At 38.7% G+C, this 18,539-nt stretch overlaps 1 protein-coding gene across 3 annotated transcripts in view; it reads right to left on the reverse strand.

Annotated features, from left to right (window-relative positions):
* Window positions 1-18,539, reverse strand: part of FRMPD4 (FERM and PDZ domain containing 4) — a 343,499-nt gene that overhangs the window by 69,062 nt on the left and 255,898 nt on the right. For all 3 annotated transcript variants that reach the window (XM_017728505.1, XM_017728504.1, XM_008629290.2), the window contains one exon: window positions 1,124-1,284. In XM_017728505.1, the coding sequence (XP_017583994.1) occupies window positions 1,124-1,284 (161 nt within the window). The remainder of the gene's footprint in view (window positions 1-1,123; window positions 1,285-18,539) is intronic.

The raw sequence follows: 18,539 nt of genomic DNA on the forward strand, positions 1-18,539 counted from the left end.
GGTAAATGACATCAGAACTTCACAAAGTCGATTTTGCCTCTCCTCTGCTCTCTGTGGGGGTTCTGGAGAACGTATTGAACAAGAGCAAAGTCAAATCCCTGCCCTTGGCTCCCCAGCAATTTTATGTAACAACTCAACTTTTAAGCACAGAGAGCAGGAGCCTGCTATTTGAGAGACAGATTAGTCCCAGGTCTGGTCTCTCATGACTTCAAAAATATCAAAAACCTCACTAATTTTCACTGCAGGTAAGATGTTTAGGGATATATTTTGACCTGGTTTTTAACCATATAGTTATACAGATGCATTCATTTAAAAAAAAAAAAAAAAAAGCCAGCAATAACATCCTCCTTTTCAGAAAGAAATATTGTTTTTAGAAACGTAGCTCTCCTTGGGAAAGTGATGATAAGAATGAAAAATATGCACGTTTTAATCTCAGAACTCAACATACCTCTTGAAAACGCTGATTCAATGATCATGAAGGTGACAGCAAACCAATATAAAGATACTAGGGAGAAGACTTTTCCTTGAATGAAATGGGTTAACTTTTTTCAGGCAAACAACAGTAATGGCTCAGAGCAATAACTCCAAAACGCCTTTTTGCTAACACATTTATGTAACATTCAGAAATGAGTGTGAGGAAAAAAAAAAAAAAAAAAAAGCCAGCAATAACATCCTCCTTTTCAGAAAGAAATACTGTTTTTAGAAACGTAGCTCTCCTTGGGAAAGTGATGATAAGAATGAAAAATATGCACGTTTTAATCTCAGAACTCAACATACCTCTTGAAACGCTGATTCAATGATAATGAAGGTGACAGCAAACCAATATAAAGATACTAGGGAGAAGACTTTTCCTTGAATGAAATGGGTTAACTTTTTTCAGGCAAACAACAGTAATGGCTCAGAGCAATAACTCCAAAACGCCTTTTTGCTAACACATTTATGTAACATTCAGAAATGAGTGTGAGGAAGGAAACCACTGGGTAATACCAGGCTAAAATTCTATTCAGTTTTTGTGATTACTTTGTCCGCCTGAATATTTCAACAGTTCTCAAATTTGTAGCTGCATTTCTTCTTAGTAGACTAAATCGAAGTTTTCTTCTGGGGTCAAGTGGGGAAAACATACCTGGTGTTACTGAGCGTACAACAACTGGCTTTTCACTACCAGCCACAAACCCAAATCCTAGCACAGGATCCCTCCTCATTTCCACTTTCCGAGGGGCTGGAGGGGTTATTTGGCAGCTCTCTATTCGAGGGTCTTCAAATGTGGCTGATTGTGTCATGTGACTGTGAAAAAACATAAAAGATGGAAAAAGGAAAAAAATCATTAAAACATGATTTTGTGGTATCTACTTGAGCCAAGCAATTTGTGCAACGATATGAGATGAATACCTGAAACGTTCTCACTAGAGGAATTAAAAAACCAACTTAATAATTTTCTATTAGATTTTCTTATGCATTAAGTAATAATGCTGCTGGCGGGTCTCAAATAGTAATCAATAGTATCAGGCTTTAAAGAGGCCTCTTTTTGACAGTACACATTTAATCATACCCCATAAATGAAAGAAAAATAGCCTGACAATAAAGCCTTTGTTTTCTGTGCTTGAATTTTTCATCCTTCAATTTTTGGAAGGGAAAAATAATAGTAGCGACCTACTCATAAAACACAACAATTAGAACTGTCAGCCTTTTTAAAAAGAGGACACACAGTTAAATTTGGGGATCTAACATGTTAAGCAAGTTTTTGAGCTGAGCTGAATCCTCTCCCTTCCTAAGGCACACATAACAGCTCTGTATTTGCTACTTGGACAAACTACCTGAAATCACTTCAAAATGTTCCAGGCCACAAATAAAAAAAGAAACAAAATATATAAAGAAAATATATTTACATGGAATTACTAAATACTCTCTTCTACAGTGTTATGACAAAGCCTATTTATTGTACCTAGAAGAAAAAATTCTCATGGCTGGAGGCAAAGAACTTGTTTTTTCAAGCAGAAAATAGAATGGATGAAAGCTATCCAATATCACATATCCATGAAATAGGTAATGGTTTTAAAGCATAAAGATTTTAAAATAACATTAATAAACACTGAAATGTAGCTGATGCTGTACAAAGTCAGAACCAAAACATACTTTGCATTTTCCACCCAATGCCTGAAGCCCCCCACTGAATCACAGCTACCAATTCCCTGTGCCAGTCAGACAGGCAAACAGACCACTGCAGTGTCATACCCCAAACACCATCCACTGAACTCATGTGCTTCAGGAAACCAAACTACCACTGCAGGCAACAAGCAATACCTGGTCAGCACAGTACAAAGACAGACTTCAGCTCATGGCATCAACTTACTGCAGTCCTGAGAGAGCTCAGATAATATTTGTTTCAAGTTGCCTGGCCAAGAGTTAAGTCTTTTATTGCTTTCAAGAGACTGTAAACCTGCAAGTGCTGAACTAACTCTAGTTCATGGTAAATAAATGCAGCAGACAAATGGAGGGAGCCAAGTCCCAACCCCACCTGCAGAGAGGGCACAGGCTCTGAGAAGGGTAACAACTAGGTGCCCAACCTAAGAACTGCAAAATGCATATCAGAGAGGCAGATATCCCTACAGCCCTAGGCAGTATCATCAGTTGGTATCCTCATAATTAATTAACAATATGAAAGTCAAGTAATTTTCACATATGTTCGATAATTTTACATATAATACATTATAACATGAGAGTTAAGGGACATACCATGCAACCAGCATTGTTGCTCTCATCACCTGTCCCTTTTCCATCTGCAAATACAACTCCCTGAAGAACTCCAAACAGGCAGTCCATAAAGAGAAAGGTATCATTCAGAATCTATTTTCAGCATCAATGACATGCACTTCTCTGATCTTTCCCCAGCACATATACCTTGGGCATGACATCAGTTTACTTTCTCTCCATGGTCTGCTTCATTACTGATACACAGAAGAGCAGCAAAATCCCAGTAAACTCTCAGTGGTAATCTATTTCTGTTAGTGGATTTTTCTAGGGCTTTTCTTCAAAGGAGCTTTCTATCCCTATCGCTAGATTCAGTCTGCCTAAGAGTAGCATGCTGTCGTTTTATGCATATGATCAGAGCCAGCAGAAGCTACCTCCTTACAAAAATAGGAGAGCAAGAGAATATCTCTGTGCTATCCTGCTGTATGCATAAGGTGAGGTCAGCAAAGAGAGTAATTGGTTTTTTTACTAGCTAGAGCAACACATCTGATGCTTCATTCTCTTCCTCCTCCTCCTGTTCCTCCAGCTTTTGTCAGTTTATTTTAGATCATTTTCTATTTTGTTTTTCCAATGAACTGTTAGAAAACCCAGAGAATTATATGCAGAGCCTTTAAGAAATCCATCTTCAAGACCTCCCCGGCACCTCCTCCCCATAAATTCCTATTTATGATTTGTGCTTCTAGATATTCAAACATTTTGGCTTTCTAGTGAGACAACTTCTGAGGTGTCACCAGCATTTAAAAAACTATCTATTTCAACTTGAGAACTTTGTTTGGGTAGAGAAGACAAAACTCTGCATTTTTCACATCTCTTAGACGATAGCCCCATAAAGTTAACTTCCCACAAAGTTAAGATAATCTACTTAATCATTTTTTTCCTAATAGCTGCTTCCATTTTTGTAATTGGGGCACTACAAGCCCAAACAGAACGTGCCTTCTATCTCCAAAGAGAAAATGCCGTATTTACAAGCAACTTGAAAATACTGCTTGAGCCTTTGAAAGCTACTTCCCTGCTGTACTTTGTCATCTAGCACTTGTGTAGTCTGTTTTAAAAAACAAAAACCCCAAAACTATCCCCAAAACCCCCCATCAACAGCTGCACTTCACATAAAAAATTCTAAGAGCAGACAGAGATTTGCTCATAAGAGCAGCCCTGCTACTGGATGCTCCAGCCCTTGCCTCAGCTGGTGCTGAGGATCTGCAGCAGGCATCAGTTATTCACAGCCTAAGCAAGAGGATCAGCGAGGAGCAGTCCATCAGGATTCTGAGTGGTGCTGCAGACACTATTGATTTTTAAGGTTATCCACCTTGAAATACATCAACCAAAAAGATTCTGCAGCTCACGCTTCCACAGCTTGCTGCATCAGATATTCTTGTGCCATTCAGTGTGTTGGGGGTGTATTTCAAGAAATATAAACATGATCCCAGAAGACATTAGATGAATGCTCAAAGCTTTCTGTGATGGTACATTGACAAACCCGCTTCCTCCTGTGGTTGGTTCATTATTGAGATGCCAGTTGTAGTACCACAGTCCAAGACTAATTTGAATTTGCAATAATTAGAGGTATTTGATCTCCATCTTAGCTATGGAAAGTATTGACTTCTGCAGAATAACTATGCTAAGTATTGTAAACCAGAATCTAATAAGCTTGGACTCAAAAAAGCCACTTTGGGGAACCCTACCCAGAACATCCCTTACACTGTGAAAGATCCTAGAAGAATAACTGCAACACTACAAACTTGCCATTTGCTTCAAACACCATAAAAAATGTATTTAGATGGTAGAGTTCTTACATCATACCTAAAGATTTACTTTCCTCAAGGGAAAATGGAAGAAAAATAAAAAGCTTGAGATTTTAAATATGAATTGTTCTTTCCACAAATGCAAGCTGCCCTTAGATTGCCTTTTCAAAGAGAGGCACTTATTTCCTCCCATTTTCAGCAGCTGAGATTAGTCCCTGCTTTACAAAAGTCCATCTTCTCTGATGCACTCACATTGTCAGCAGTGGGAGACTGCTGCCATATTAAGGAGAGTAATTCCTAGAGAATTTCTTGAACAGAGATTTTATATACCAGACTCTTCTAAGAGATAAACTACCAGCTATGGAAAATCATAGCAGAAGTGCAATCATAAGCAGTTACTCTCAAAAACTCTCTGTGGCAACTGCTCTACTCAAAAGAGAACGTAACAGGGGAAATGGGAGAGAAGGCATATGAGTGTGCAGGCACCAACACAGGAAACAGAATAGACACTGCAGGGTGGCATAAAATTCATGTGCACACTTACCCACAAAGGGGCCTACAATGAGCAAAGGAGGAAGAAAATTAGGAAAGAAAAATGCCCTGGTGAGCACTGATCAGCTGCATCACGGCGCTAGCACCTGCAAACACAATTCAGAAGCCCAGGACATGATGAGGAACCTAACTCAACATGTGTACCCAAATTCATGCTTGGCTTAGTCGGAGGTGTGGTTTAAGGCTGACACTTTGAACCTTCACACAATTAGCTTCAGAATTATTAACTTGGTAATATTTTCCATGGAAACCTTCCTAGCAATGTCCTTATTTAAGTTACAGGCTGAATAATCCAAGGAATATCTAAACAAAGACTGCAATCTAGAACTTGACAATAATGCATACCAGTAATTAAAAGCAAAGTATCTGAGTACAATGCTTTTTTAGCCTTTGGGTTCTGACATGTCATTCCATGACATGTCGAAAGTTTTTTTTTACAAAAAATGGAGTTTGTATTTCCACAGAAAAATGCTTAGAGCTCTAACTCTTCTAAGAAATTGAAAACTATGGCATGAACACAGCAAACCTGGTTATGATAAGCATTATTTTAGAAATAAGTAACAAAGGCACCTGAACAACTTTAGCTCCATTCTGCAAAGACATCGAAAAAGAGAGCAGAAAAAGTGATACCTCAATCTGAGTTGAATACAGCTGCACACCCACAAACTCTAAAACAACAGTAATCAATTGGCTGTTGCCTCATATTTTGACAGGGTGGAGACATGCTGCTTTTTGGTGTCTCATTTTGTATTCCCCTATTAGGGTTTGTTTCAATTACTTCACAAATTAACAGCAGCTTGCAATTTTAGGGTGTTTAATCCTTAGCTTTTAAATAGTTACAGTTATCTCTGCTATATATTGATTTACATACAAAATAGATTCTTTTTCACTTGAGACACAGCAGCAGGTGTAAACCTGGTCAATGATGGAGAAGAGTGTGTGGAAATGTCAAACCACTCACAGACTGATGAGTGGAAGTGGGCAAGGAAGATGGAGATAAGGACTTTTCATCAAAGGTTTAATTCAGAAATAACAAAAGCACTTCAAATTGTTGAGCACTGTCAAAATCCTGTCTTGTTAATATGGAGGGTGGTGGAGGATCTGCTTTGTTGATTGCAGTTGTGATTTTCAACAAGATCTGCGCAAGTTAAGGACACTGAACACATTTCATTTACAATTGTCCATCTGAGTCCCTGCCACGAGTCTCTGCCCATCCTGCCCTGAAACTACCTCTTCATACTCTATTCAGGGTCTTGGGTTGTGCATTCAAAGCTCCTGGGAGCTGGAAAACTTACTGCACCAACACAAGAAAGCAAATTTAATTCTCATTCATTCACTATTCTTCAGGAATTAGCACTAAATAAAAGGACTTGAGACACTTCTGCTTGATAATCTGGGAAGACTACCAAAACAATGACACTTAAAAGAGAACTGTCATAGAGATGAAGAAATATGCAAGCCCCCCAGAAAATGAAAAACTGATCTTCATTTATTTAGATTAACTAGTAGCTAAATATGAAAAATAATTTCCTTCCTTCCTTTCTTCCTGGCACCTCTCAGTATATCACAGGTTAATTTATTTTCTCTAAGAAATCACCCAAGAATTATTACGAACGAGGGCACAAGTGTCAAAATCATGCATCAACTGTCGTTTACTTCAAAATTATATTTAAAGAAAAAAGTGCACAAGTAGTTATTACATGGCTCAGTAAAACTGCTGCTCCTACAGAGAATCTGATGGCTTGACAAACTCTTTTTGCTCCGTTTAGCAGGAAACCAAAGAGTCGGTCACAGCTCCAGAATTTTTTAGACATATTCAACAGACAAAAATTTTATTTTCAGTGGTTAAAAAAGGAGTCAACTTTTAACATTTCAAGAAAACATTCCCTACATTTTCACTGTTTTTGTACAGGTGTATATATCAAGAATTCAGTATCACAGCCACAAAATGCAACTGGGAATATTTATTGATTATTTTCTTTCTTTCTTTCTAGGACTACTTTTTTGACCCAGTGTAAATTCTCTTGCTTTTTTTTTTTTTTTTTTTTTTTTTAAAAGCTTCTTCAACAGTTAAACCCTCTGAAGTCAGGTCATTTTATAACACCCTAGAAAATGTTTGGCATATGCCATCTGGATGAACATATGGTAAAAATGTAATTAGAATGAAAAAGGTTTGCTGGTTTCAGAAGAAGTTGGTGACAGCTTTTTTGATAAAATTGGATACAGGGAAATCTGACACGTAAAAGAATTTCAAAATCCACTCTTCCACTATTGGGCATGATCTGCAATCTAAAGCAAGGCTAAGAGAACCAAAATTGCAGTGAATAAAACTGACATGAATACAAATTTAGAGGGCTGAAAAGATTTACGCTCAAATTTAGACAGGCAGTGGGGAAAACACACTGAAAATATAATTCACAATGACAATTAGCACTCATATTATTACATGTGTAAAATGTGAATGCTTTTGCATTCTGCCTTATTCTATATATGAATGGTATATATTGGGAAGAAAACAAACTTTTATAGTTGAAACCCACCAAGACATGGAAAAAAGCCTCAAGCTCAAACTGCAGACTAGCAGTGGTTTGCTTTGAGTATTGTATCTACAGATTGCCAGAGAGGTTCTCTTTTAAAATTGTTCATCTCTCAGGATGGCCACAAACATTTCAAAAGCTGTGTTCATGATGAATATTGGATTTCCTGCCATTTGTATTGGGACGGGACTTTAAAGGCACCAGCCAAGTAGCAGAAATTGCACAGAAACATCTCAGTGAAAATTGGTGGAGAAAGGGCCACCTGAATGCTGGAATTGTCTCCCCTGGAAGGTGAGCATGATGCCAGCCTCAGTCTGCCTCACTACCCGAAATACACAGCCAACATGGGTGTGCCAAGGACGAGTAAATCTAAACTGCAGCCGTGCACATACGGCACATAATGCGCACTGACAGTCCACCCCCTCACGCACAATTATGCTCCTCTACACTGCTGAATGGCACTTTTGCATTCAGTTTCCATCCCAGCAAGCTTTTCCCACCTGGGTGACACCAGGTTCAACAGAAATACTCTTGGTTTCAAAGCCTGTAAGCGAACAGAGATTGAGGGGCCCATTCTTCAGCAGGTTTTCACAGCCAAAGGAAGATCACAAAATTCTCACATATACTAGATTGCATGGATAAAACTATGGATGAACTGCCTCCCATAAGCAATTCCAGGGCAAACCCCGTGCTGGAGCTGTGCAAACATAGGGTAATCTAAAACATTTTAGATTTAATCTTGGGAGAGAGCAAGACAGCAGAAATGGCAAATGGCTAACATTAGCTGGTTTGGCTACCAATTGGTCCTTGCCTTTTCCCGGAAAAGAGATTTAGGATGCCACAAAGTCACTGGCATTTCCTTCCTGAAAGGAGCCTTTCCACAGGTCAACTCCTGCGTATGCAGCATGGGCTGGTGGTATAGCATGGGAAGGCAGGGTGTTTGGCCACCTGCCTGGCCCAGCTCCTTCGAGAATGAAACCATGCAAGATGCTTCTGCTAGAAATCAGAATTACTGTGTTTCCTCCAAAGCAGGAATTTCTTACAATTATTAAGTTAGGATTTGAAGTTCACCTGGGTTTTATCCCCACAAAAAGCATTTTTCTTAATGCCATCTGAGCTACTCCATTTAGGATAGTGAACTACTTTAAGGCCCTTAAAGATGATCTAAAATGTAGCTTTTCATTATCCCCTGCACATGCATCAATAAACCCTGTTGCAACTTCAGACATAGAAAAGGGGAAAAAAAACCCAACCTGCAAATACACAATAAATCCGTTTGGGCTGAAAGTGTCCTCTGGAAAACAGAACAAACAATTCCTATTCATCCTGCTTTAGAGATTTCACACTAACCCCATCAAGAGCAATCTGTCCACCCTGCCTGGCCCAAGTCTGCAACCAACAGCACAGACCTGTGCTAAGGGCTGCCAGCATTTCCCATCCAGTGAGGAAAAGGAGCTGCCATCTCCAACTCAACATGGACAATTTGTCCAACTGAAATGTTATAAAAAGAACAAGGGAGGAGAAGCAGCATGGAAATAGATTCAAGGTGCTGATTAGATTAGGAAAGCAACTAACTAAAAAAAACTTGTCTGCTGCAATGCTGGAAGCTTGCTCCACCAAGCACATGTCACTCTCTGTAAACACTAAGTGTGGGTAACCTGGTAATATGGTAAGAAGACAGAATCCAGATTTAATGTGCCTGTTGTAACCCCCTGGTACGGCTGGGCTTGGCATGAACAAACAGCTCAAATACTGAAGCTCCTGCTTTAACAGTTCTGTATCTGCCTAACTCTTGGGAACTCAGTACTGCTATGAGCATATGGAGATAAGCAGTTACTGCAGAGGCAAAACCCATTTGTTTCTCCTTTGAACTTAATTTTCTTCATTCCTTCAGCAACTGAATGGATGAGCAGGTCACAGAAAGGGCTCTGAATTATCTACTCATTTCCTTCCTTTCCAGTTACAGTGGATGGCTCCTGAACCAAAACTAGCCCTTCTGACGGTACCACATCAACACAGAATTTCACCTATCGCCTCTTCAGCAAAGCACAGCCTTTCTCAGGCGGTGAGAACATCAGCTGGCAGCAGCAAAACAGGTAAAATACCAACATATGGGTTAGTTGATAAACAGTGGGTACTCAATACTGCAGCTGCTTAGTTTATCAACAACCAGGTATTTAAAGACTCAGAGATACAAACCGCTGTATCCCTCTGGTCAGTACAGCTCTCTGCACTCAGAAGCAGGCTGTACCTGCTTCTGGATGTTCACTTCAGGCAAGGGCAAGACAACAACCCAGTTAGAAACATTGAGTTTGTCTGAGTTCAGGGTAGCACAGAGGAGCACTCTGTACATCAGTACCACAAGCTGTATCCAGTTTCCCATGCTAGGTATGAATTCTTTTCACTGGAAATTTGAGCACAGGAAAGATTAGAAAGTTGCTTTTATAAAGATGTCCAACTCCTACAGTAATACAATGACTGCAAGGAAAACCTTTAATTCTCCAGCTACCAGACAGAAAAGGATCTGCAAGCAACCAAGGGGAATAGAATAAATTTAAAGGATTTTCAAAATAACTCACAAAAGTCCCAAAATCAAATCTTCATGATCTGTAACAAAGTCTTCACAGTTAGTTTTCAAAGCAAATCTTCTAGATCTCTAACTCTGGAGAAGGCCTTCAGGACTGAGAGGAAACAAAGAAACCACCTCTTCCTTTCTCCTTTCTTTTAACAAATACAAATAGAGAGGATTACTCTTCTTGACTGCTGATTTGGGAGCATGCCATTATGACTCTTCAGCAAATGCAAAATGAGAAAGAGAACTTAATTGAAATAATCTAGAATGACAGATTGCACTGATGGGATGTGAGGCTGCCAGATAGAGCTGTCATGCAAAAATAAAGCATAGGATATTGAAAGGAGAAAAAATCAGGTGTTTTTGATCTTTTTTTTTTTTCCTGATACATTATTCTCTACACTTCAGCACAAATGGCTGAATGATTTTTCTGGGCTTACTTTTTCATTCCAAAGTAAGCAGCTAACCTAAGTGAGAGCACTTCTAGTAACCACAGGATATTTTATATATCTCAGAAATAGGGGTGCTGCAGATCATGTTGCAACTTCATTATATCAAAGAAGCTTGCACTAAAGTCTGTGGGTAATTTCTATTTACGTACATACGAGAAGCTGCCCAACTACCAATCCATTATGTGTGATAGTATCTATATAAGCATTATTAAAGACACTACGCATGGTAACAATGCACAAGAATTTGTACCTCTGTGAATTTTGTAACTGCCAGCAAGCTTCCTCAAGAGGTGAAGGAGAAAAAAGGTAATATACAACATTTCAAAACAGATGCATTAGAGTTAAACTGGAGTGACAGCAGCTTTAGAGAAGCCTATTCAGATAGAAACCCCTTACTTACAGGTGAAGAAAAAGGTCAAACAAAAGTGTCATGTACAATAACCTTTACACAACAAAAAAATCATCATGGAAGTTGCAGCCAGGCTGATCAGCACATCAAATCTCCCTGCTTATCTTAAGAAGTCCCAATTCTCCATAAACAGTGGAAGCTCTTAGTAAGGCAAGCAGTTATTTCCAAACTATGACAATCCTCACTTTGGAGTTCGGAACAATTCTACAGATGGTTTGCTTTTTTTTTAAGCCACAGACATGTCACTCCCTTCTGAAATCTAAAGCTGATAAACTGCAAAGCCCCATCTCACAAAATACATATTTAAAGTCCTTCAAGGTTTCATAATGGAGAAAGTACATAAAGTATTTTGGCATGTTCATTTTTTTTAATGAAAAACAACACTAGTGCAATTCTGACATTAAATACAATGCTGAAACAAAGACTTTAAAGACTCAAGACTTTCAAAAAAAATACAATTAAAAGAAAATCTTGGTCACTGATATTGCAAACCTGTAGTACACATTTTCAGTCTGCAAGCTGTCATACTCCTTCTGTACAATTCTGTCAGATTGACAGAACAGGCCAAACTTGAAGAAAATAAGCCATAACTAACATTCTGAAATACATTAATTTCTTACTTATCTTCTGAAATTTAAGAACAAGGATGGATCTGAGCCGTTGGCAGTATGTGTAAATTACTTTATCTTGTAAGGGCAAGTCTGCTTAGGATCAGGCTGATTTGGGGTTCAGGACTACATGGAAGGAGTGGTATTTAGTAGCCGTACAAAAACAAGGTTTTTGGTTTGGTTTTTGGTTTGGTTTTTTTTTAATAAAACCACCACAAAACCAAAACAAGTGCTGAACTACACACTTACTTAAACATCATTTGTGACATGATCTGATCATATAGTAGTAGCTAAATTTAGACCAATGTTGCTGTTGGGGTGGCCATGGCACACACAGACAGTGCTTCTTTCAAGGGCCAAAAAGCCATTTATTAAACAAAGCAGCCTCTTTTATACACCCTTTGTATGTTATCATTTGTGTTACATATTCATTGGCTGCTAAACTACTACAAATAGACTGATTGGCTATTATTAACCAAAATACACTACCACTGGCTGCCTATAGCATAAGCATTCAAGCATTCAGAAAAATAACAGGTGTGGATACGTTGCTGTTTTCTCCTTCTATTGTTTAACTTTCATGCTTCTGTTGATACTACATTTTCATGGGTAAAAATTAATTGTTTTTCTTCTCACGGACTTTTCTCACAGTCCTTCTCTAGCTGAAATAACAGGCCTGAGCCATAATTTTACAAAGGCAAAGAGGCCTTCATTTTATAAAGTTTTACTTAAATGCCACAGACCGATACTATCCCCCATTAAGCTGCAGTCCATACCATGAAGATAAAGCAATTTTGTAGGAAACATACCAGTGACGAAGTCCCCAATTTACTACGTAAATTGTTTTCACCGTGTAGGGCATTCACAAAACAGTGTTTTTCTAGTTAGATAACACTTCCTGGCCCAAAGCCCTTTAATTTTCACAAAGCATCACTGAACCACAGTGGCCTTTAAAACACAGGGTAGAATTTAAGCTGCACAGCATATGGGAAAAAAATAAAAAGAAGGAAACATCTGCCTAATTATACCAGTAAAACCTCAACTCTTTAGAAAATACACTGTAGCCTCCTTTTATTGTACATACAAAGCATACTGAACTTTGGTTTTAAATGTCTGCTATAAAAGTAAAGAGCATTTTCACCAAGGAATGAGAAGCCAAGCCAAACCAAATTGTCTGACTTCAGAGAAGGCCAGTGGAGCTCATCGAGGTCTGGAACACAAGCCTTATGAGGAGTGGCTGAGAGAGCTGGGAGTGTTTAGTCTGGAGAAGACTCAGGGGACACTTTATCACTCTCTACAACTACCTGAAAGGATGTTGTAGTAACTTGGAGGTCGGTCTCTTCTTCCAAGTAACAAGCAATAGAACAAGAGGAAATGGTATCCTGTTATGCCAGAGGAGGTTTAGATTAGATATTAGAAAAATTTCTTAACCAAAAGGTCAAGGATTTGTCAAGGATTGGAACGGGCTGTCAAGGGAACCAACTCTGGAGGTATTTAAAAGATGTGTAAAACTGGGGACATGGTTTAGTGGTGGACTTGGCAGTACTGGGTTAATGGTTGGACTTGAAGATCTTAGAGGTTTTTTCCAAACTTAATGATTCCATGATTCTCTTCTACATAAAATACCTTTGCTGACATATCCAGGAATTATGCACATCTTGGTCACGTCACAGCCTACAAGCGAAAGTAGGAAATCACTTCCTGGACATTTAGTAGACCAATTTTTAATAGAATAAGAAACCAGTCTATGTAGGAAACACAAATTCCTCAAAAGCAAAACAGCTCTTCCCATTATTAATTACTCAACATCCAACCTTTATATTTTCAGATCACAGAGAGCCTAGTCTATAAATGGAACACGTTTTCATAATTTAATCATATAGCATTTTTATTCAACAAAAGATACAAATCAAATTGTTATTCCAGAAATCAAAAATTCAAAAATATTAATTAGAGAAGTTTTACTCATTTCTGACAAACAGTTTTACTTCAAAAACTACATAATTCACATTTGGGGGTAGGAGAGAAAAAAACTTTCATATCAGGAAATTAAATTACTCTCTGAATTCTGTTTTGAAACATGAGTCATACATTCTCACAATTGATTTAAAACAACTGTAATAAAAAAAAAAGCAAAGCTCTACTATTTCTAAAATTAATTAAAACATCTGGCAAGAGAAAGCAATAAGTCTTTTTCAGCAATGGACAATTAACCTACTCACTGTTCTGTCAAACTCTTTTACTCTACTACTTATGCTCATAAACATAAGGAATAGATTTGGAAAAGTTTTAACATTTTAAATCAAATTAATATCCTTGTAGAACACAGTTCTGTATTCTCTTTTGTGAAAAGAATGAGAGCAACTAAAGCATCAACTATTTAGGCCATCTTATGTCTGTCCATTATAGTTTTGCTGTAAGTGAAATAGTAGGAACAAAATAATGTGCTTTAGAAGAAGTATCATTTAAGCTTCTGCACCCACATTCTGTAGAGTTATGCAGATTACTCTTTCACCAGTTGTAGGTCCTGTATTTCTACCTCCCAATCATGGCCTGATCCAAATACATAAACCTTTTAAAAACAAACAAACAAACAAACAACACAAAAAAACCCAACAAAAAACCAGAAAAAAACTTGCAGCTGCAGAAAAAGTAGAAAATGTTCTGCAATAAATTTTTCTGTTACACTTCTTCAATGAAATCCCTTCTGTTCTCCTAAGACAGAAGGATAGGAAAATTAAACCAGTTTTTAAATAAACCTTAAGCTTTTTTCTTTAAAAATTATCTAGATGCATGGCAACAATTCAGAATACCCAGGTATGAAAGAAGAATCCCATCCTCACTAGCACCGTCTTGGGGGAAAGAAAACAGCAGTCAAAATCCAACTAAACCCCAGGCCACACATACATTCTTTAAAAAGTGAAGATGGGAGAGGAAAAAAACCCAAGGAATGTGAGCACACCAAGTCCGGGTGACTTTTTTCATAGTCAAACAGTGCAACGGAAGGAGAAATGGGAAGGAAAGGAGAGTTGGTAGAGATGACATCAGAGGAGAAGCCACTCATCAGCAACTCCTCTTAATTGTGTGTAGTGTGGGAAAAGTGTCACTACTGCCAAGACAAAATTCACAGTCAAACTTCGGGACTCCATGTTATACCTGTGACATTACAGACTATGGGTGCAGGAAAAATCACAAGGCAAACTTTCTAGAAGCCTCCATAACTTCCACAGCTTACTTCCATCATCTTCCCAGAGACTGGAAAAAAAAAAAAACCCAACTTGTTTTTCTCCCACCAGGATGCTTGCTTATAGATTAGCTCAAACATCAATCAGCATTTCATTCCTCCCTGAATTCACAGGCAGCCTGACTATTAGTAACACCTAAGTAAAACTCAGGCCAGGCAAGACTAAAGCAGTCTTTGTGGGAAGTAAAAAAACATTGGGAAGCCTTGGCAACATTATCGTCTCACCATCCACCAAACACTGCACTGCCATCCTCAGTGTACTCCATCAACCTGCATTCCCTGTTCTTCTGGCCACACTGAAAGGACATTTCCCTGTAAAATGTAGGTGAGGCAATGTTAATTCACAGTAATGAGACTAAAGCAACTTCTAATTTTAAAGAGATCTAAGTACTCCAGCACACACAAGCCCAGTTAAAGCCATTTTGTAGGGATCCCAGTGTACGGCCACCAGCATCCTCTTTTCTCACAGTTACAGTGACTATACTGCTTGGGAAATCTTCTACAGTGGAGCCTAGATCCTTGGAGGAAAAGCCATCACTAATCCAACCCTGAAGCTGTATACGTGTTGCCAGATGAAATAAAACATGAGCATGAACTGAATGTTTTCTACAAGAACAAAACCTGTCTCTTCCTCTTAGATCTCCTTGTAGCTATAAGTAAGGGCAAACAGAAGACTGGATTTTCATCTGAATTTTGCATAGCTCTTGTAAAATTGAGGCTGCAATGCAGCTTCCATATCAAACAGCTGGGAATAAACCTGCATTTTATGTGCTGTTAGGGTCAAATCAATCCCTTAGACTGAAACAACATGGCACAATCTGTCTGGGAAAATCTGCATATCCAGAGCCTCTGCTACAGTGTCTTCCTTTGCCTTCGTATGTGCTTTCCTTTATGGATCTTCAGTCAAGACTACACTTGCAGTGTAATCCTAAGGAGAAATTTAAATCAGTCATACTGGAAGTATTTAATTTGCTTTCTCAATAATGATTCAGATTCTCTTTTAGTGAAAGTTGCAGGGACAGGAAGAGAAAAAAATGAAGCTCAGAATAATTAATCCCTTCTACCAGTTGGAAGACTGCTACAATGGTTCGACCAGGCCCCTGGAGTTATAAAATATGGAGCGTTTGGGATTCAAAGCAGACAACTCTCTGCAGCAAAATTAGCTATTCATCTCCATTCTTCTGTATATAAATGAGCAAACAAGTTACAGCCAAAGTGTCTGTCTGCATAGTCTGCTTAGTAATTCTAAATGCAGGACTTTCCAGTGCACAGACACCCGGAATTAATGTTGAAAATACCCTGGCAGTCAGTTATTACTACTGATAAATATTAAATTGGATGGCAGACTGTACTATAAAAACTGAAACTAGAGAAATGAAATTGTTGTGGTTTTAGCCAGAAAGACATGTCCTCTGAAAGATAAAAAAGAGAATTCTTCAGTAGGTATATATATGCTAATGATTGATCAGAAGAAACTTCAAAGCAGATGAGTCTACAAAGCAAGGAGATCCATCACATAAATCTGAATTCGTTAATAAAGCTAATCTTGTATAATTGTATACTATGAACGATGCTGCTGGCACAAAGCAACATGGACAGTGTTCACTAAATATGGTAAAGTGCTGTCCTACATTCAATATAACTGTACTTTTAAAAAAGTAGTATTTGGGGGGTTTGCATACTAATAATCTTTTGTAAGTACATTATATGCTTGGATCAGAAGGCAACAAGGCTTGATGCAGTACTTTGTCTTTCCTAATTTTGGCCTAGCCTCTGAAAGCTCAGCTTTGGTACAAGTATGCAAAGCAGTGCAGTACATGTTTCTGAGCCAAAAAAGTGAAATCACGGACAAATGACCTGATCTCAGGAAAGAAAACTACCTCCATTCCATATTATTTATAATCCCAGAAGAATATAGAGAAGACTTATTTCATGGTATCAACAAAGGCCATAAACAGCAAATGAAGATCCAACATGCTGCTCTCATCATCACCTGCTCCATACAAACTTTCACACTTCTCAGTTGTGCCATGATCAGAGGGACAGTTGTCCTGCAGGAAGGAATGAACTCATGCTGATGAGCTCAGAGCACCATTCCAATGTTTGAATTCAGCTGTGCAGGGGATGATGAGACAGACAGCTGCCTGTACCAGTTTGAAGGCCTAGGTAAGGCACACATTGCAGCCAGACTCAAGTCTAAATTCACATTGCACGATGTTTTCCAAGCCCGAGCAGCAAGTCTGGTATGCCAGGGATTTGGTGTCCTTGGCTCTAGCAGCAAGCTCTCAGAGTCTTTTCAAATTAAGGCTGAGATCTTACTGACTGGGAGCTAGGTCCTCAAGCTGTGGGGAAGCACATCCACTAAGGAGACACTGTAGGACAAGAATTTCTGATCAGGCCATGTCTTCTACGAGTGGAAACTTCTAATATTATTTTTGTGTCTATCTGGATGTAGTCCAGCAAATCAGGTTCCTAGTCCAGCCAGCTCCAGAAGCAAAGCTCAGCTCAGCATCAATGGTAACACCAGAAACACAGTCCCTGGCATGTGCCTGACTCCTGAGCAACTACCCGGGAAACCAGACCCCAGGTCCAACAGCGACTGCCTCGGGAGCTCTTCTGGGGAGTGCTCAGATCTGTATGATCTTAACGGATGCTGTACAGAGGATGGCATAAAAAGTTCGTGCATACTGGAAGGCATGCTGCTTTTCAGCAAGGCTGTATGGGCAATGCCTATTTATTTAGGCAGCAATTGTATTTTTGTAAGAATGATTTTAAAGGAAAGCTTATAGGAACAAAAAAGTTACTTTGAGTCCCTGTTTGCCTAATAGCACGTTATTAGAGCAGATTATGTAGCTTAAAAAAACAAGGTTTTAATCAGAAAATCTTGTTGCCCAAGAGCATGGGTTTGGGTTTTTTTTGGTTTGGTTTTTTCCCAAACTGTCTCTGTCATCCCAGTAAAAGGTACTATCTCTGCTAACAAGCACTGCCTCAGTTCTATTTCTAGATCTATCACAGTTACAAAAACACTACCAGCACAAATTTATTCACTGTTCTCAGGGAGGGTTTTTCTGACTGTTTTTAATGTACTGCACAGTGGATAATATACAGGGTATAGGCTCATTTACCTGACCTTACATTAGATCAGATTAAATTCAACCATATATATCAGAACATATCAGTTTGAAAATACTGCTTGGCTGCTCTACTCAGTAAGGCAGCTAGAGATCATGATAAATCATACATGGAAAGTAGATGAAGCTTTCTATGCACTCCTCTAAAGCTTCTGGACAGATGAAGTTTCTGCATCTTTTTGTTTTGCAACCTGTGCTGCTATCAATGCTTTGGTGACTTTCACATATAAAAAGTCTACAATGCCATAACCTTGCTCACAACAATCAAAACCAGATGGACATATCTTGGTTCTCCTTCTTAAAACACCTGAGAGGTAACCAGAAGGCATTTTTTGCCTCAATGACAAGGAGGCATGGAAAAGTCCTGCTATTTCTCTTCCTTTTCAAAGATATGGTATAACTAACTGATAGTGAAGCCAAATGCAGAGTCAACATGTGCTTGCATATCTCAAAGGAATTTCTAAGGCCCTCCATAAAGGAATAATTCATTATAACAATAAGGTGCCAAACTGTGGGGGTCCCCACCCTGCCGTGTAGCCCTGGG

Source organism: Corvus brachyrhynchos, unplaced genomic scaffold (assembly GCF_000691975.1).
Source record: "Corvus brachyrhynchos isolate BGI_N302 unplaced genomic scaffold, ASM69197v1 scaffold11, whole genome shotgun sequence".
NCBI classification, from domain to species: domain Eukaryota; kingdom Metazoa; phylum Chordata; class Aves; order Passeriformes; family Corvidae; genus Corvus; species Corvus brachyrhynchos.